Source organism: Zingiber officinale, chromosome 4A, assembly GCF_018446385.1.
Source record: "Zingiber officinale cultivar Zhangliang chromosome 4A, Zo_v1.1, whole genome shotgun sequence".
NCBI classification, from domain to species: domain Eukaryota; kingdom Viridiplantae; phylum Streptophyta; class Magnoliopsida; order Zingiberales; family Zingiberaceae; genus Zingiber; species Zingiber officinale.
Window position 1 is genome coordinate 17,993,608 of NC_055992.1, and position 21,556 is coordinate 18,015,163.

Genomic DNA, 21,556 nt, shown 5'->3' on the forward strand with positions numbered 1-21,556 from the left:
CAGAAATAAAATTCAACATCCTAACATGTCGGCTTAAAATTTTGACTTCATTAGAGGGCATAAAAAAATTTAAAGTCAAAATAGTAAACATCGAAGTATAAGATTATGTCGAAGACATTTGCACTAAGCCTCTTGGGATCCATCTCTCTCACTAAATGTGACATTACTTCGTATAAAAGATGAAAGAAAATTAAATTTAAGAGTATTGAAAGTAAATTTAATTTGGCTAACTCATAAGTTGAGCTAAATCAAAGTTAAGTTATCGTGCATTTGCAACATTTACATGGAAAATAGAAGAAACATCATAAGTTTTAAAAGTGAAACATCATATTAAATTGATAAAATTGATCGAACTGAGCAATTCATATGGACAAATTACAAGTGTATTACAGTACGTAAAATCGCGTCTAACATTTTGGAATTGAGATTAGAGGACGACAAATCCCTTATATTGAAGAACGAAATTACATGGACACATCCTGTTCTTATTGGGGAAAACACGGTGCTGCCCCTTATTCCCGATCATGTCATTCATCTCCCCTCGGTGGAGACCAATTGGGAGAACACGGTGCTGCCCGACGCATCCAACGGCATAATGCACCTCGTACGCCAGTTATTTTCCTCGCCGACGTTGGCAGCGGCCGTCAAATCCACCTGCCGCGTCGCCGGCACGGAGATCTGCAAATCCACTGCGCCGCTGTCCTCGTGCGGTTCCCTCTTCAGTTCCGTCACATGGAGCTGCAGCGCGTACTCCAAATTCCACAGTACGTCGGCAAACGACGGCCTGTCGTCGCCGTAGTTCGCCAAGCACTTTTCCGCCGTCTCCCCGAACTTCCTCAACGAGTTCGCGTTGATCTTCCCCACCAGTCTTTGATCGATGATCTTCTCCAGCTGGCCCCTCCTCTGCCAATGCAGCGCCCACTCCGCCAGGTTCATCTGCTCATGCGACAGGCTCCGGTCGATTACCGGGCGCGCGCACAGCACCTCCAAGAGCACCACTCCGAATGAATAGACGTCGGACTTCTCGGTCAGTTGCTGCGTCTTGAAATACTCGGGGTCGAAGTAGCCGAAGGTGCCCTTCACCCCGGTTGTCACATGGGTCTCGCCTATGGAAGGCCCCAACCTGGACAGCCCGAAGTCGGAGACCTTGGCCAAGTAGGTTTTGTCGAGCAAGATGTTTGTCGATTTGACGTCGCGGTGGATGATGGTGTGGGAGTCGCCGGTGTGGAGGTAGTGGAGCCCGCGGGCAGCCCCGATGCAGATCTCCAGCCTCTGCTTCCATGAAAGGCACGGCTTGTCGTCGGATCCATACAGATAGTTCCGGAGCGGGCCCTTCTCCATGTACTCGTAGACCAAGATCCGCTCCGATTGCTCCTCGCAGTAACCGATGAGAGAGACGAGGTGGCGGTGGCGGATCTTGGACAGGACGAGGATCTCGGTCTGGAACTCCGGATATCCCTGCTTCGACCCTGGCATGGCCCGCTTCACTGCTACCTCGGTGCCGTCGCCGAGGATGCCCTTGTAGACCTTCCCGAATCCGCCTCTCCCCACCACGAGGCTCTCGTCGAAGTCGTTGGTGGCGGCCCTGATCTCGAGCAGCGGGATGTTGAGGTCGAGATTCACCCTGGGGGACGCGGTCTGCGCTGCAGATTCTTCAGTCGGCTTGCTCGAGTGGTCCACTGAGTTTCCCCGCGGCGTCGTTCCCCGGCGGTACGGCGACCATGTCTCCTTCGGGAGCAGCGGCCGAGACTTCGATCTCCGACGATGCTTGCGCGCCAAAAGTACCAGAAGGAAGACAACGAGGCTCAGCAGGACGGCGCTGCCGGCGGAAACGGAGGCGATGACCGCGACGGGCACGCTTCTCTTGCTGTTGTCGCTGACGCGCGCATCGTTGAATTTGAAGATTTCGAGTCCGTTAAGATACCCAGCATCCGGTTGCATGGATAGGTTCGGCCGGGGAATGTTAATGTTAATGTTAATCCAGCCATAGCTCAGCTTCTCCGTCCTTGTGTCCTGATAAAAGGGCACGCTAGAGGAAGTAGCGTGATCTCTTGAATTGATCTCCGTAGGCTTGTTGGCAACGTAGAGGTTGAAGATCATAGGGTCGTATTGGACCGCCTGCGAAATGAAATCGCAGAAATGTGCACGGACCAAGTAATTGTAGCCCGCATCCAGTGTGAAATTCCAGGTGACGTTGGAGTTGAAATTTGGACTGCCATTCCGCCTGCCTGCTGAAATGTTCATGGCACGAGCCGTGCTGTAGACAAACTCTGGAGCCACAACGTTCGTCGCTTCTTGGTTATCATAGTTGATATTTCTGGGATTGGTTTTTTCCACCGAAGTGATGTTCTTGCTAAAAAAATAGGGGTCGTCAGGGATCCATGTCCGCCACATGGTATCGTTGACTGGAGTAACCTTGTCACCACCGACGTTGATCCTGTAGACAGTCTCCACATTCTGATTGTTTAAATCTGCAGGGGAAGAGCTCTTGAAGAGATTGGTTGGGGGGATGAAGACCTCGACGGCGTTGACGAAGGCGAAAGAAGATGAAGCGGGGACGAAGGTGAGTTCGAGGTTTGCGGAGGCGGTAGAGTCGAACCAGAGGAAGTATTCCTTGATGACGGGGTCTGTGGAGGACGCGACGGAGAAGTTGTCCAGGAGGAGGAAACGCTGGGCGGTGACTCGGAAAACGGCGTCGGAGAGGTTCTGATCGTCGGTTGAGAAGGGGACGAAGTGGAGACGAAGGGCAAGGACGCCTGTGGAGTTGAGGGAGAAGGTGTAGGAGGTGGTGCCGGTGAAGACGCGGGCGGTAGAGTAGAGGGAGGAGAAAGGGTCGGAGGAGGAAGGGACCGAGGAGTCAGAGAGTGGGTAGGAGTGGCGGCTGGAGACGAAGTTGAAATCGCTAACAAAATCTCGCGGGGGGCTGTCGTTGGTGGGGATGTTAGATTCGCTGCCGCAGTTTAGAAAGTATCTGGGGCTGAACTGGGTGGAATCGTCTGCAAGGAGGAGGGACGCCCTGAGGAGGAGGAGGGGGAGGAGGAAAAAGATGAAGCGATCCATTGGTGCGGTGGTATCGCCGGGAAGAAGTGCGTGGAGATAAAAAGAGAGTGCTCTGCGGAATTCCCTGGACGCGTGGAAAATTCGACTGGACTGAGTGGAATCATCGGGGACAGTTTGGGTGCGTAGCGTAGAAAATGCACAACGCGGGCTCCACCCGAAGCAGACGTTTCCCATCCATTGAGTTACTTGTTTCTGACCCACAGATTCGTCGTTCAATCTCAAGGTGGGTCCGTGAACCTGCTGTATGGGTGTGCGTTGCGGGTGTGAGCTGTCTTCCAATTGTCTATTGGCCGGCACATTTTTTTATTTAAAAAAAACATAGAATAATTTTTTATTAAAAGTTTTCTGGTATAAATGATTAGCTGCTAGATCTTAATCAGCTAGCCTGAAATATTAAATTCAACTATAGCAAATTTGATTAAAAAACATTATAAAATTTAAAATTATTAAGAATAATCTAAAACTAGTACATTTTTATTTTCTGTTTAAAGTTGGAATGTGAAATATAAAAGCACTTTACAACGTTATTAAAGTTTGCACTTGCTTTCAAACTTATTAGATGATTATAGTAGTTTTAATTTATAACTTTTGCATAATCATTTTATATTCAAATTTTAAATTTAAATGTACGGATACACTCTACGAAGTTCAGATGTTTGTCCGTAATTTCTAGTTTTCACTTAGTCCATTCCATGATTTATACTTTCTAGACCGCGGTTGAAATTGGACTAATATTAGCTACGAGCAGGGGTGGCTCGCCGTGGCTTTCCATAGTCTATCTTGAACTAAATTATAATTAAATAGATAAATAAACTCAGAAAAATTGTAGTTAATTTTAATCGGATTTTTTTTATGATTTGATGTGTAAATTGTGGATGGAGTCAAGGGGGATCAAAATTACGGAATAGAGAATCTGTATTCTAAGTGTGGTAAAAGGTGATTTACTCACTCCTAGTACTCCCGCTAACTCATTTCAAGATCAACATAGAAGAGGTAAATCACGGATGAGTAATAACTATTAGTGCATGTGGTAAAGCATGGGGAGAGGCATGCTAAAACATGCCGAATTTCAACTCCATCCCCAAAATATCATGTGATAATATTCCATGTCTTAATCATCATATCATCCCGAGAGGACAATTAAAACTAATGTAGAGTAAAATTTTTTATAATGACTGATTCCATCGTTGAGTAATCTCATATCTAAGAAATTCTCGAAGGAATTTTTTGAGAGACACAATTTTACTTTGTTACTAAGAGGATTTGAATACAGTACCTCATGCACCATTATATAAATATTATATTTTTATTTGTTTGCTAAGAAGGATCGAACTTAACATCACAGGCAATTTGACATCAACGTACTAGCCAATAGGGTAAAACAACACTAATGAGAATCTACACTAAGTTAATAGAGGTGGAAGATTTTTTACTTTTAGTTTATCATTAAGAAGTTAAGTACTAAATTTTATATTATTCAAACTTCTTTAATACGGTAATCTGTCAAATTAAATTTTAATGGTTGAAATGATTATTTAAGTTTAATTTGATTTTTTATAAATTCGAGCTTATTTAAAATTGACTTGTGTTTGACATTGACTTCGTCAATAAGTAGCTTAATCTCTGGGCAAGTGACTTGCACTGGATCAATGTGACTGATGCACCAATCGCGTTATGGCATGCTACATCACAGATGACCTTGACCCAAGTCAAGAACGGTTAGCGACTGTAGCAGTGACGTCAGATGACATACAACTAAGAGTGTAATCGAGTCGAACTGAGTCGAACCGAACTCTTGGATGTTTGAGTTTGGCTAGTTTATAATCGAGTCGGGCTCGAACTTTATTTAACAAATATATCCATGGCTCACGAGCTTAATTATTCGAACTTTTATCAAACCTAAACAAGCTTAATAAATATAAATTATAAATGTAAATATTCATTAAAAATTAAATTATATATTTTAAAAAAATTATAATATTCTTGTTAAAATTTATAATTTTAATCTAATAAATCAATTTAATATATTTGTCTATGTTTTTCATATGTAGAGTGTAAAATCTATAAATTCAATATCAAAATTATTATTTTTTTATTTAAAAATTGATTCATGAACTTAACGAACATGTTCACGAGCTAACGAGCCGAATATTGTAAAGCTTGAGTTTGGTTTGTTTATCTTAACGAGCTTTTATCGAATCGAGATTCGAATAGCTCACGAGCGGCTTGGCTCATTTACACCCCTAACTACAACTTTATCATGAATTCCTTGACCATAGTGTAAATCTCACCATTCAAAATCGAGTTTAGAGCATCCACAATACATCCGTGTTATAATATTTATCATCTCATCAAAAAAATATGAGATTCATTATCATATACTCATTATAATAATATATCTATTTCATCCATATTTCTTTTAACGTTAATACTCATTATTCATAAGTTTTACAGTCCACTCAATTATCTTAAAATTATATCATATTAAATAAATACATTTTAAATATATTTTAAAATATTTAAATTATTATTATTTTTTAATAATAATCTTACTTTTAAAAAATAATTTTATTATTTTTCAAAAAAAAAATTTAATTTTTTAATATATTTATTAAATAAAATACATGTTTATGAAAAAAGGAAATTACAAAGTTTAGAAAATAAAATTACAACTAAACAACTAAAATTATAAAATTGAAAAAACAAAATTTATTTAAAATTACCATGTAATTATGAAATTGAAACACAACAATAACTTATAGAATAAACCACACTACTATAAAATTAAAAATAACATACGAAATACTAATTCATGGATTGTTGTTGTATTGCCCCCATATATACTCAACTAAGTCAGCGCGAAGTTGGTGATGAATTTCGATATGAACTGTAAATACTATTGTAATTTGCGTTGAATCGATATACCTTTTTTTAGATTGTATTGTACCAATATGGTCGTATAATATTTGTACTTCTGGTGTTTGAACCTGGGGGACGATTCTCATTGTAGTAGCTTGCAACACGTCCCCAAAAAGTATTTGCTTTTTGATCATTGTCGATTATTGGATCATCACTGATAGTGACAAAACTTCTTGCTAAGACCTCGTCTTCAACCTTTGTCCAACTTGAACGCTTTCTTGTACGCTCAGTATTTGAAATCGTTTTTTCTAAATTGACCACCTCAATTGGGGATTCACAGTCAGAAAGTTGAGTCTCTAGAACAAAAGTGGGAGTTGCAGGTTCATTCGACATCGAAGGAGTGAAAGACATACCAGTTGTATGTGGGGTAGCATAACCATGAGCAACCGACGACATGAAATACGGATGATTCATGCTTTGTCAATATTCAGCTGGAAGCGGTTGATATGAACCTCGAGGGGCATAATTAGAATGATTCATAGAATTTCTAAAACCTTGGAAATTTTAAAGATTTTGTGGAAGAAACGACATATTTGGAAATGAATGTGGATATTGATAATTTGGTGGAATTTATGGATTTGTCGAAGATGAATATTCTTGCAAGTTGTTTGTAAAATTCAAGAAATTTGTAAAAAATACCCTATTATTTTTATCCATTTTGGATAGAAAATAAGAGGCTAGGAACTTAAAAAAAATAGATGGAATGAAGAATATTTAGAAAGTAGAATTGGAGAGTATAGCGAGTTGGAATGAAAATATGGGATATTTATAGATGAAATTTCGAACTAGCTGTTAAAAAATACCCGTTAAAAATTAACTGTTATATTCAATTATTAAATTTAAAATTTTAATTTTTTTATAAAAAAATTTAAAAAATAAAAAAAAAACACATGGGGTGGGTGACTAGCCCACCCCACAGTGCTTGAACGCGTTCAAGCGGAATGTGTTTTAACACCATACAATGTTAATAACATCTGCAATAACGAGCATTGCAGATGCTCTTATTGAGGATCCATCTTTAACCTTAACTATTTAGACAATTACAGTTTATCGTTTAGAATCGTCAGTTTAAAGTTCCACATAATTTTTCATGATTTAAAATTATTATTATATTTTAAAAATTAAAATTTTATAAATTAGCTAATAAAATTTTTTAATTAATTAATAATTTATAAATTATTATTATTTACTCGAACTTCTTTTTTATATAAAAATAAAAACTTAGTTATTAAACAAAATAACTAACAATTATAGATATCTATATCATGTAGGCCATATGAATATGGCATTCCTCCAAAAGGTCTAAGTTCAAATCTCTCCAATATTATTATTTTTAACAACTTTGTATTAATAAAAATATATCATATATATTAGAATTTAAAAAAATAAATGAAAAATAATATATAATAAAAAAATCAATTGACCGGTTTGTACCCGGCTGGTCTTAGTTCGGATCCTCTGTCCCCATTTCTCTGTCCCTGTGTCTCATTGTCGATCGGACAGATCAAATTAAATTTCAAAGCATCATGATATTTTTAAAATATGTGTAATATCCTCGTGATGTGCAACGATACCTTGAGATTTAATCTGATCCGTCCGATCAATAATGAGACACAAGGAGAGAGGGAAATGGGGATAGAGGATCCGAACTAGACTAGCCTACCATAGTGATCATGCCAAAATTACGATGACAATTTCTATGATCAGCTTCTGTATCTAACTTTCGTTCATTGGAAGAAGCAAGTGTTTTGGATGTTGAATTCCACTCAGTAGATTGATCGTTGTAGGTAAATTTAATTAGACTAACTCAAGATGAGCTAAACTCTATGTTTGACAACATTTGGGCTACCGTTTTTGAAGCTAGATTTGTGTCATGAACACATTTTTTCCAACGTGGACTCTTGAAATGTATATATTTTCCATGTGAATCAATAAAATTTTATCATACATATGAAAGTCTAGATAGTCCAAGATCAAAATTTATAGTGACACGTGGTCCTATTTCTATTCGGAGATATAAATTTTTTTGTAGAAGTCTTTGATGTTCTGTTTTATACTGTCGATAGAATAAACAACACGTCACGAACATGGTCACATTGCTTTTCATTTTTTACCACCAATAATTTTTTTTAACGTCTTTGTACATTCTAATCATACCCAAATACACTACAAATTGAGAATGATGTGTTTCTCGTTAGGGTTATAAACGAATCAAATATTCATGAATAAATTTGGTATTTGACTTAATAAAAACTTATTTATATTCGTTAAATACATAAGATCAAACTCGAACAACTCGTTAACTAAACGAATAATCTTGAACATATATGTATTCAGTTTATTAATATTCATGAACAATATTCGTGATAGCATTCATGAACATGTTTGTGAAAAACGATAGTGAATAATATTTATCAATAAAACTTTTATCAACTTGTTAAATAAATATAAAAAACTTTCAAAATGAATAAAAAAAATTATATTATCAAGTTAATAACTAATCAAACAAGTTAAAAATATAAAAATTTCAAACAATCAACAAACTTGAATTGAGAGCTCGATAATATCTAAACAAACTAAACACAAACCAAATTCACGCTCGTAGAAAATAAACCAAACCAAGCTTAGATAATCATTTTAACATCTTGGTTCATTTTAGGCTTGACTCGATTTGGTTTGGTTGCCTTATCAAACAAGTTCACCTTGTCTTGTTTACAACCCTACTTCTCGTAAGAGCTTTTCCTTAACCATGTGTGATTCTAGAACACAATTTATCACTAAATCGTAGGATTTCATCATCATCAAGAGAGAAATTTGGTTTTGATCTTGTCTTAATTCCGTAACGATCGATTGTAGATATTTATCATGTGGACACTCTTTAATATGCTGAACAAGTAGGGATTGTGCTATAAGAGTGACTAAGATACATGTTTGTGTTTGTCCACCTTAGCTAAATCTAATTGCAAAAACTGATGGATCAAATCTGTAATTACTAGTATGCAATGAGCTAACACTCCTTTAGACTTTTGGCTCAATGCATCTACTATCACATTTTCCTTGTCTGGATGATAACTTACTTTGTAGTCATAATCCTTCAAGAATTTCATCCATCTCATCTAACACAGTTTTCATTCGTTTGTGTAAATAAGTAATTTAGACTTTTATGATTAGTGTAAATTTGAAACGTGATATCATATAAATAATGTCTCTATATTTTGAGAATAAATATAATGGTTGTTAGCTCTTAGTCGTGTACTTGATAGTTTCGCTTGTGACTTTTCAAATGTTGGGAGGTAAACATTACTCAATCACGTTATATTAGAATTGTCTCAATCCTTGATTTGACGCATTTGTGCAGAGAATAAATCCATCTTTTCCTCAGGAATGACAAGGATAGGTGTATTGATGTAGGAGGATTCGATGATTTTCTTTTTTTTTAGAGTAATTATTCTCTTTTGCATATTTGGATTTTGAGTGCCTTTAGGATTTTTATGATTTTAAGTTTGTTAAGATTTTTTCTTTCTATTAGGATTTTTTTTCTTTTGTTTAAGATTTTTTTCCCTTTATTTTGTATCTTAAGATTTTGGGTATATTTAAACAATTATTTATTTGATGTTAAGGGATTTTTTATAACTAATATTTTTGGCAGTGCCGTTTTATCCCTTTTTCCCTATTTCTTAGTACAAATCAACAAGTTTTATAAAATTATTTTCAATATTCGTAGTCAAATCAACATGATCAATATAGTCTGTAGGATAATCGCTATTCTATCTGGCGTTAGTGTTCGCATAGCAGGGTCGATAAGAGTAGGGTGAATTACTTACAAAATAAAATTAACCCTTTCTCGAACTTTGGACTTGATTAGTAGCACAATTGAAATAGCAATAATAAAACTAAACTAAACAAGTTAAAAGAAAGAGTAAGAGGCCAGAGTTTTTACTTGGTTACAACTTATGTAGTTATTAATCCAAGTCAATGAAAGGCACTAAAAGATCTCCTTTGTTGCAGGCAGAGAAACCTCTGTTAGTATTAGTCCTAGTACCAATTATGAGATGATTGTAAAAAACTCATTTTGTATCATATATCATTATTAATAAAAGGCAAAGTTGGTTATTATATTTATTTTAGTTCAGTGTCAATTGAATAAGTATAATAATGTCCTGGGTAGTAGGTTCTTATCTACAACATATCTATTAGTTGAATTGATAGTGAGATATTGTAGATATACATAGAACACTACTCTTAACTATTCCTAGTCAAACATTAATATGCAAGGATAATATTAATGCGTTGATACTAGCATGTAGGTCAACATATAACTTAATCTCACAAGTCGTGGATATGAAATATCAGGTTGACACATGGGTACATATTAGAGAATATATACTGAATGACTCGCCATGAGAATGTTTCATGGATCGTTATATGAGTGTCATAAACATTCTCATGTGACTATTGGTATGAATAGTCCTTAGACCTGAAGTCACTATAGTTCCCTACATAAGGAGTTGTGTACTTTGGTATCGGCAAACGTCACCTGTAACAAGGTGGACAATAAAGTCGATCACTGGGTATGCCATGAATTATGTGGAGGGATGTTAGTGATGTAGATGGGATATATCCCTTCCATATGATGGAAGCGATATCTGTGTGCCCCTTAATTAGTAGGGCATAAGAATGCATGTCCATGCTCAAATGAGTCAATATGCGATATTGAGATTATTTGATTGAGCGTGTCTACTTAGAGATCAAGAAACACAAAGATTGATAAGAGGATGACACATTCTATGCCTCATTGATCAATCTAAATATCAAGAATAGAAGGATTGAGTCATATAAGATAATAGACACGGAAAGGTTAGGTCAAATCTCGACATTCTCGTCACTTGGGTAGCAATGATGCATTGCTAGATGTCACTCATTGCTTATGTTTCTAAAATGGTTTTAGATATATTGCCAATGTTACAAGAGCCTATTGGGTCACACAAAGAACATATTGATTTGGAGATGGATTATGGAGTTAAGCTTAATTCAAATTATACACATTGAGTTAGACTCGAATGAATTCGGATTAGACTTATTGAGTAATGGGTTAAACTCATTGGTTTATTGAGTTAATGGCTTATTGGTTTAATGGTTAATCTAATATTCTAAATCCAACCCATTAAGATTAATGAATATTAATAGAGATTAATGTATCATTAATCAAAAGGAAGATCAAGAAACAAAAATATTTTGTATTCATTGGATAAATACAAAAGTCATTTGTAAAAGTAACCTTTAGGTGAAGTAACCTTTTTGGTAGAGTAACCTTTTTGGTGAAGTAACTTATTTGATAAAGTAACCCTTTTGTGAAGTCATCTTATATAGATGAAGTGACCTTTTGGTTGGGTGTGCTCTTCTTGGTTTTTGCTCTTCTTCCTTCTTCCACTCTTGGCCAAAACTTCCACAAGAGGTTGCTAGCATAACCTTTGGTTGTTTCTTTCTCCATTTTGTGAGTTCGTGAGACGGACGGAGAACGTGTTCGTGTGGATACTATAGAGGCGCGGACGTGTTGATCGCGTTGAGATCTACATCCTAAAGAAACGTTGTTGTCGGGATTGCGAAGGGCACGCAATAAAGGTATAACTTTCTCATGTAGAAAATTAGTACTTAGTATATGATTTCCTTTTGCATGGATCTTCTGGATAGGAACTTATTTTTCTGCTGCGCTTTTCGACGTGTTTAGCGCTATAGTTCCTATCTATGGTATCAGAGCTACTTGCAAAGGCATATACTAAGTTGTAGTAGATTTTGATATGTGATATATAAATTCATAAGATTTTACTATGATTTAGATGATTATGAGTAAGATTTAGGCCAACGGTCTCGACTAAAGTTTTGTGGGTAGCGGGGTCTCGGACATGGCAGCAACTCATACAATGAGTATGTAACTCTGGGAACGCTGCCCCCTTACCCCATAAGGGACGTTGCCTCCTTGAACCCGTCTGCTAATTGGCTAGCGGGACCGTCGTGGCGTTGCGACTCATAAGTCTTTTTTTAATCATAGTAGATTTTATGTCATAAAATATTGTGAATGTTATGTGACATGGTGCATGGTTATGGCCCTTTATCCCGATGTGATTGGATGTGTGTTGTAATTCATAATACGACCTACGTGTCGTGCCTCTCCTTTTTCACTCCTGTTGTAAATTTAGACTACCCTCGAATGTAACTTGAGGTTTCTTTAGGTTTTGTAATACAAATTAGAGAAAAACAAGTCTACTGGATGACGGTGAAAAAGGGAGGAGGACAACAACACATGACGACCGAGGAAGCACTTGAAGAAGATGCTTTGACCTAGGTTGACCTTACAATCTTCTCATTGGCTTGAGAAGATCATAGAAAATGGGGTCATAACCATGTCATGTTTATTTTATGCATATATTGTTAGGACCTTCGGACGCGGCTAGAGAGGGGGGTGTGAATAGCCGACCCCAAATTCTCGTTTCTTCCTACAATTTAGGTTAGCGCAGCGGAAATAGACAGTAGAAACGAAGATGGAAAAGATCAAACCTCAAACACGACGATATAACGAGGTTCGGAGATGATACTCCTACTCCTCGGCTTGTCCGTAAGGTGGACGGATCCTATCAATCTGTCGGTGGATGAGACCCCGGAAAACCGGCTAATAAGAACTCCTTCTGGGTGGAGAAACCTCACCACAATTCCTTTTGCAACAGCAATAATGGAGTACAAAGAATAGAGTAAGAAACAATGGACAATATGAATGTAAAAACACCCTACCAAGTTTGCTTGTCTTCTCGTTGTCGACTGGAGTCCGTTGATGAAGCAGCAACTTCACGGATCCAACAATAGCAGCTAGAGAACCAGCCGACGGAAGCTCACACGAAGCTTCAGAAAATGAAGAGCTCAGCAAAGCTCAGATCGCAGTCTTGAGGAAGAAGTAGTTAGTTTCCACCTTCACTGTAGAGGCTTATAAACTGCACTGCGAAGAAGACAAAGAAGAATCCATAAATCTAGCCGTTGAGTCACAACGGCTAAGCCTGGACCGATCAGGCTCCATCCTGATCGGTCCAGGAGGTCCCTGATCGGTCCACAGACCGATCAGGCATCGGTCCTATATCCCTGATCGGTCTGTGGACCGATTAGGATATAGTTGGATCGGTCCACAGACTGATCCCCCCTTCTCTGAATCCCCTCGCTTCCTCAGATAACATCGCTTCCTGATCGTTCTACGGACCGATCAGATAACCCACGGAAAGCTTCTGTTGGGTTACTGATCGGTCACCAGACCGATCAGATAACTAAGGTATCACTGGATCGGTCAACAGACCGATCCAATTTCCCAGCCTTAAACCTAAAGCCTTCCTGATCTAGAGAACGAGCTACCGAGCCCTCTCTGACCTAGTCCAGAGAACGAGCTACCGAGCCCTCTCCGACTTCCACGTCCGGTCTAGAGAACGAGCTACCGAGCCCTCTCTGACCTAGTCCGGAGAACGAGCTACCGAGCCCTCTTCGACTTCCACGTCCGGTCCAGAGAACGAGCTACCGAGCCCTCTCTGACCTAGTCCGGAGAACGAGCTACCGAGCCCTCTCCGACTCCATCCAGTCCAGAGAACGAGCTACCGAGCCCTCTCTGACTTAGTCCAGAGAACGAGCTACCGAGCCCTCTCCGACTCCATCCAGTCCAGAGAATGAGCTACCGAGCCCTCTCTGACCTAGTCCGGAGAACGAGCTACCGAGCCCTCTCTGACCTCCCATGCCAAGCTTCCATACTTGGACTTTTCCCCGTGCCAAGCTCCCTGCTTGGACTTTTCCCGTGCCAAGCTCCTTGCTTGGACTTTTCCGTGCCAAGTCTCCATACTTGGACTTTTCCCGTGTCAGGTCAACTCAAGTCAGGTCAACCAGGTCAACCTTAACCAAAGGTTGCACCCACAATCCCCCAAGTTCCTATTCTTGTCAAACATCAACATACAACTTCTCTATTCTTGTCAAACATCAAAACATACCTCGAGTCAGGTCAACTCGAGTCGGGTCACCCAGGTCAACCTTGACCTAAGGTTGCACCAACAATCTCCCCCTTTTTGATATTTGACAAAAACCATAATCAAGTTAGGTTAACCCGATAACCTAACTTAGGTTTTCCAATAGTTCTCCAATGTTCTTCCTTGAACATTCTCTGAGCATTCTCCCCAAACTCCAATGTTCTTCCTTGAACATTCTCTGGATATTCTCCCCCTTTTTGACACACATCAAAAAGAGTGAATCAAGGTCAAGAGTTTCTTCCTAATGAAAGTCCCATAATTTTCATTGAAACCCTTAATTTCCCCCTTGATACTAAAATCAACAATCAAACTTAGTGATAATCACTTATCAAACATCTTCTGAGTAAACACTCCCCTAACAGTCAACTCCCCCTTGACCATTAGGTAAAACTCCCCCTAAAGTTCAACTCCTCCTTGACCATTGCACCAACAATGTCTTGGAGAGTTTCAACCCTTTAGAAATCAACTTCCACAGCTGAAATTTCAGAGAACAGTCGAAAATCAGCATTTTGGCACGCTCTGATTGGTCACCAGACCGATCAGGCCTCCACTGGATCGGTCACCAGACCGATCCACACTGCCCTGGATCGGTCCAGTGACCGATCCAGACTTCCCTGGACCGATCAGAATCTTCTCTGATCGGTCAACAATTCTCTGATAAGAATTTCTGATTTTTCTCCCGAAATTCAGAAACCCCTAAAAAATTACAAAAAATTCCAAAAATTGTAAAATTTTGAGGATACATTCCTCATAACATATATTATCATGGAAAAATAGTTTTCTATGAAAATAACTTCCATTTTTTAATCTTGATACAAAGTTTGAAAGACTTTGAAATAGCTCAAGGTTAATCCATCTTTTTATCAACTTGCTCAATGATGAATGCTATCACTAGAAAAGCTTTATCAAGGTTTTTCAAATCAATTTTGAAATGATCTTAAATCATTCAATTTAGGACCACAATCTTAGGGCTAAATGTACATGACTTGTGCACAAGTTTTCCCTATGATCCTCAAATTCGAATTAGGCTCATCTAGGTACAAGAACTATGCACCTTGATCCTAACTCATAATCCTAATATCTCACACACATCTAAGGTGTATCAAACACATCCAAGTCAATTTTGATGTGAGATATGGGTTTAGGTCATCTTAAGCTAAGTTCTCATGCATTTTCTAAACAACAATTTGATCTCCATATCAAATTGTGTTTCTATCCTTAAATCAAATTAATTGATCATAAATGCAAAAGACGATGACATGGCATAAAATAATATCATAAGTGGAAACATGTGCCAATGTCATGATGTCATGTCATCAAGTATGAAACTTAAATAAGGCATGACATATAACTAACCTAAGCATTATCATGACATTTCAAATGATAATAAAATAAATATGATGTCATGACATGGTATATGACAAACAATGTATGGAAAATAACATATAAAGGTATAGAAAATACCTAATTCTAGCCTTAGTTTCCATTTTTGATAATTTTGACCATTTTGCCATAAATTCTATATTCCTAAGTGTAATAGACCTAAAATCATATACTAAAGATTTTTAGATCACTATGTGCCAATTAGATTGACCTAGAAAACTCCTCAAATGTGGTTGGCACATCCTCATCACCTTAGGAATAATTTTTAATTTCATTTTCAAGGCTTGATTACACCTTGAAAATTCCTAAAATGTCACCTTTTGCCATGAGTAGGTTAACTACCTATCCAATTAAGGTTGGCACACCCTAAACCATCTAGCGTGAAGGAATCACGCTCCTAGGAACCCAATACCTATTTGAGCTCATTGGGTTCACTAAATATTCACTAGGGATGACTTCCCTAGCAACCCTCCTAATAACCCTCCTAGGCTTTAAAGCCTTGGTCATTTGGGACTCATCAAGATCAACTCCAGGGGTGACTCCTCTTGTGACCTTGGTGTTGGTCTTCTTATCCCTAGGTCTTGTTCCATAATCAAATAGAACATTATGATAAGCGGGCTTGACCAATTGAGACTTAGGTTTGTGACCCAAACCTCTCATGTCCTTGGGCTTTGATTTTTGACCCTTAGACCCTAGAGTTGACTTCTCCAAATTCTTAAGAGTCTTTTCTAAAGTGTCAAGTTTTGACCTCAAGACTTGATTTTCCTTCTTTAATACCTCAAGCTTTAATTTTCCATTTTTCTTTGAGGTATTCCTAGGCATATGTTTAGTTGTTTTGGGATTCCTATCTAGGTTTACCTTAACCTTAGATGAGTTAACTCTAGGGCTGGCATTTCTAGCATTGTCCTTATCTAGGCTAACATGTTTGGCACCTAAGCACATGTATCGGTTTCTATGGTTATCATGCTTATCATTATTGACAATTGCAATAAAACTACTAGCATGTGTCTTATTAGAATTGCAAGAATGTGGTTTAAAGGATACCTTAGGGTTTGCCTTAGCTCCCCCCATAGATGTGCTTGGTCTCTTGTACTTGTGAGGTTGCCTCTCCCTTGGACATTGACTCCTATAATGTCCCCTTTGCTTGCATTGGAAGCACACCACGTGCTCCTTGCCCTTGCGTATCGGGACTCCGGCTTCCTTGACTTTTGGTGCCGGTGGAGTCTTCCTAATCCTCTTTGGACATTTACTTTTGTAATGCCTATATTCCCTACACTCAAAACACATTATATGTAATTTACTTGAAATTAAGTTGCTTGAGTTACCTAGGGTTGAGGATGGATATAAGCTCTCTCCTTCATCCCTTCCGGAGGTAGAGGCTTCTTCTTCTTGCTCCAGTCTCGACAAAGAACTCTCCTCCTCTTCTTCCTTAGATGTTGAGTAGCCCTCAACTTCTAATTCCATACCTCCATGATGTGAGCTACTTGGCTCACTTGACTCCTCTTCATGACTTGAATTGGAGCTCTCCTCATGGAACTTAGCCAAGTTGTTCCACAACTCCTTGGCATTGTTGTACACACCTATCTTACACAAGATATCATTAGGTAATGAAAATTCAAAGATTTTCGTTACCTCGTCGTTGATTATGGATTGGTGTATTTGTTCCTTCGTCCACTTCTTCTTCTCGAGAGGTTCTCCTTCTTTATCCACCGGAGGAATAAAACCTACTTGTACACAATTCCAATTTACTAGGTTAGTCATAAGAAAATACTTCATTCTTACCTTCCAATAGGCGAAGTCGTCGCGATCGTAGAAGGGTGGAATCGTGATATCTTCTCCAAGTTGATCCATTCTCTAGCTCGTGCTCCCCCAGGTGTTAATCCGACGAAGAGCGACCTCACTCTGATACCACTTGTTAGGACTTTCGGACGCGGCTAGAGAGGGGGGGTGTGAATAGCCGACCCCAAATTCTCGTTTCTTCCTACAATTTAGGTTAGCGCAGCGGAAATAGACAGTAGAAACGAAGATGGAAAAGATCATACCTCAAACACGACGATATAACGAGGTTCGGAGATGATACTCCTACTCCTCGGCTTGTCCGTAAGGCGGACGGATCCTATCAATCCGTCGGTGGATGAGACCCTGGAAAACCGGCTAATAAGAACTCCTTCTGGGTGGAGAAACCTCACCACAATTCCTTTTGCAACAGCAATAATGAAGCACAAAGAATAGAGTAAGAAACAATGGACAATATGAATGTAAAAACACTACCAAGTTTGCTTGTCTTCTCGTTGTCGACTGGAGTCCGTTGATGAAGCAGCAACTTCACGGATCCAACAATAGCAGCTAGAGAACCAGTCGACGGAAGCTCACACGAAGCTTCAGAAAATGAAGAGCTCAGCAAAGCTCAGATCGCAGTCTTGAGGAAGAAGTAGTTAGTTTCCACCTTCACTGTAGAGGCTTATAAACTGCACTGCGAAGAAGACAAAGAAGAATCCATAAATCTAGCCGTTGAGTCACAACGGCTAAGCCTGGACCGATCAGGCTCCATCCTGATCGGTCCAGGAGGTCCCTGATCGGTCCACAGACCGATCAGGCATCGGTCCTGTATCCCTGATCGGTCTGTGGACCGATCAGGATATAGTTGGATCGGTCCATAGACCGATCCCCCCTTCTCTGAATCCCCTCGCTTCCTCAGATAACATCGCTTCCTGATCGTTCTATGGACAGATCAAATAACCCATGGAAAGCTTCTGTTGGGTTACTGATCGGTCACCAGACCGATCAGATAACTAAGTATCACTAGATCGGTCAACAGACCGATCCAATTTCCCAGCCTTAAACCTAAAGCCTTCCTGATCTAGAGAACGAGCTACCGAGCCCTCTCTGACCTAGTCCGGAGAACGAGCTACCGAGCCCTCTCCGACTTCCACGTCCGGTCTAGAGAATGAGCTACCGAGCCCTCTCTGACCTAGTCCGGAGAACGAGCTACCGAGCCCTCTCTGACCTAGTCCGGAGAACGAGCTACCGAGCCCTCTCCGACTTCCACGTCCGGTCCAGAGAACGAGCTACCGAGCCCTTTCTGACCTAGTCCGGAGAACGAGCTACCGAGCACTCTCCGATTCCATCCAGTCCAGAGAACGAGCTACCAAGCCCTCTCTGACTTAGTCCGGAGAACGAGCTACCGAGCCCTCTCCGACTCCATCCATTCCAGAGAACGAGCTACCGAGCCCTCTCTGACCTCCCATGCCAAGCTTCCATACTTGGACTTTTCCCCGTGCCAAGCTCCCTGCTTGGACTTTTCCCATGCCAAGCTCCTTGCTTGGACTTTTCCGTGCCAAGTCTCCATACTTGGACTTTTCCCGTGTCAGGTCAACTCAAGTCAGGTCAACCAGGTCAACCTTGACCAAAGGTTGCACCCACAATCCCCCAAGTTCCTATTCTTGTCAAACATCAACATACAACTTCTCTATTTTTGTCAAACATCAAAATATACCTCGAGTCAGGTCAACTCGAGTCGGGTCACCCAGGTCAACCTTGACCTAAGGTTGCACCAACATATATGTGATGTATGCCATGATATGCTAATTTTGTATGCGATGCATGTGTAGTTTAATCATGATTAGGTCTTTTTAAATATACCTACCAAAGTTTGATACTCACTACTATCTCAATCATTTGTAGTCAGGTTTATCAAAGCAAAGTGACTCATTTTATCTTAGTAGAGTGCGATAGGACAATATTGATGTCCGACTATTGAACTGTGTATGACTTAACTAAGTTGAGAACTTAGAGGCATATCCCATACAATGTAATTTAATTATACTAGTCTTGAGCGATTAGCCAAAGCTAAGTCAAGATGTGTTATAATGTGGATTTCATAAGATGGGCAAATGAACAAATAGTCTTGTTCGCCTAATGATATAAGAGTAACATATGATGTAATTGGTAAACATTGTCTACCTAAGTTATACAAATCTTGGGTGCTTAGCCACAGCTAGCTTAAGAAAAGGTATAATATGGATCTTGTTCAATTGATACACGTTGCCTACCTAAGTTATACTAAGTCTTGGGTGATTAGCCAAAGTTAACTCAAGATGAGGTATAATATTGATCTTGTCCCACATGAATGTTATCGCAATTGGATTTGAAGCTAGTAGTGTGGGTAAAACCACATCCATGCCTTGCTTCTACCAAAGCTTTACAATTTAGTAGGAGAATTATTTAATTAAAGTCCTAGTTAAATGATCAAAATATGATACTTATTTCTGTATTTTATTGTTGTAGATTACTATGTCATCAAATACGTCAAATACTCTCTCTCTCTGCGATCTGTCCTTAATAAGGATTAGCTCAATGGAGATAACTTCCTAGACTAGTATAGAAATCTTAGAATAGTTCTCAAACAAGAAAGAAAACTGTACGTCCTAGAACAGCTCATTCCTGAAGCACCCCCCACGACTGCTACTAGAGCTGATAATGATGCTTATAAGAAGTATCATGATGATGCATTAGATGTATCATGTCTTATGCTCGCCACCATAAACTCTGAGCTTCAGAAGCAACATGAGAACATGGATGCTTATGATATGGTTGAACATCTTAGACAACTATATCAAGGACAAGCAAGATATGAGAGATTTGAGAACCCCAAGGCTCTATTTCAATGCAGAATGCAAGAAGGAAGTCCTGTAGGGCCTTATGTGCTCAAAATGATCGAGTATGTGGAGAACCTACAACGATTGGGATTTCCACTAGGCTAAGAATTGGTCACTGACCTTATTTTACAATCATTACCTGAAAGTTATAGTCAATTTGTCATGAATTATAACATGAATGAAATTGACAAGTCATTGCCTGAGATGTTGAACATGTTGAGAACTGCTGAACTCAACCTTAAGAAGGTAAAGCCTAGTACCATTTTGATGGTGTCAAAGGGAAAAGGCAAGTGGAAGCCTAAAGGTAAGGGTAAGACCCAAGTCAAAGTCAAAGGCAAGACTCATGCACTGAAACCTAAAGACGGGGTAGCTAAGGAAGGAACCTGCTTCCACTATGGTGAAAAAGGACACTGGAAGCGGAACTGCAAGTTATACTAGAGGAAGTGAAACGGAAGAAAAGTGAGATTTATGCCTTAGGTATAAATGTTATAGAAGTTAGTCTATCTATTTCTTCTTCTTGGGTATTAGATACCGGGTATGCATCTCACATTTGTACTAATGTGCAGGGGCTGAGAAATAGTAGATCTTTGACAAAGGGCGAAGTGAACCTACGAGTAGGCAATGGTGCAAGAGTTACTGTTATAGCTATAGGAACATATTCCTTATCTTTGCCCACTGAGTTTGTTTTAGAACTTGAAGAGTACTGTTATGTGTCTGCCTTAACTAAGAAGATCATCTATATTTCTTGTTTGGACAAGAAAGGATTCTCATTTGTAATAAAGGACAAATCTTGTTTTGTTTATTTCAATGAAATATTCTATTATAGTGCACATCTCATGAATGGACTCTATGTTCTAGACTTTGACAACCCTATCTATAATATAAATATCAAACGGTTCAAGTCTAATGATTTGAACCAAACATATCTCTGGCATTGTCGCTTAGGCCACATAAATGAGAGCCGCATATCCCAACTCCATAAGGATGGACTTTTGGACTCATTTGATTTTGAATCATATGAAGTATGCGAATCTTGTCTTCAAGGCAAGATGACAAAAATTCCATTTAGTGGACATAGCGAAAGAGCTAATGACTTGTTAGGACTTATACATACTGATGTATGCGGCCCTTTCAGGATAGCAGCTAGAGAAGGCTATCATTACTTCATTACTTTCACTGATGATATTAGTAGATATGGCCACGTGTATCTGATGAGACACAAGTTAGAATCCTTTGAAAAGTTCAAAGAATTCAAGAATAAAGTATAAAACTAACTTGGTAAGCGTATTAAGATACTTCAATCAGATCGAGGTGGGGAATACCTTAGCTAAGAATTTCATGACCATCTCATTGAGTGTGGGATCATATCTCAACTTACTCTACCTGACACACCACAATTGAATGGTGTATTAGAAAGGAAAAATCGTACTTTATTAGATATGGTACATTTGATGATGTGTCAAACAGAACTTCCTACTTCTTTTTGGG

General features: G+C 39.0%; 1 protein-coding gene across 1 annotated transcript; it reads right to left on the minus strand.

Moving 5' to 3' along the window:
* Positions 1 to 328: 328 nt before the first annotated feature.
* LOC121969652 (probable receptor-like protein kinase At5g24010) lies at positions 329 to 3,249 on the minus strand. The gene has a single exon (XM_042519859.1). The coding sequence runs from the start codon at positions 3,232 to 3,234 to the stop codon at positions 532 to 534; it is 2,703 nt and encodes a 900-aa protein (XP_042375793.1). The 5' UTR covers positions 3,235 to 3,249; the 3' UTR covers positions 329 to 531.
* Between the last annotated feature and the right edge of the window lie 18,307 nt (positions 3,250 to 21,556).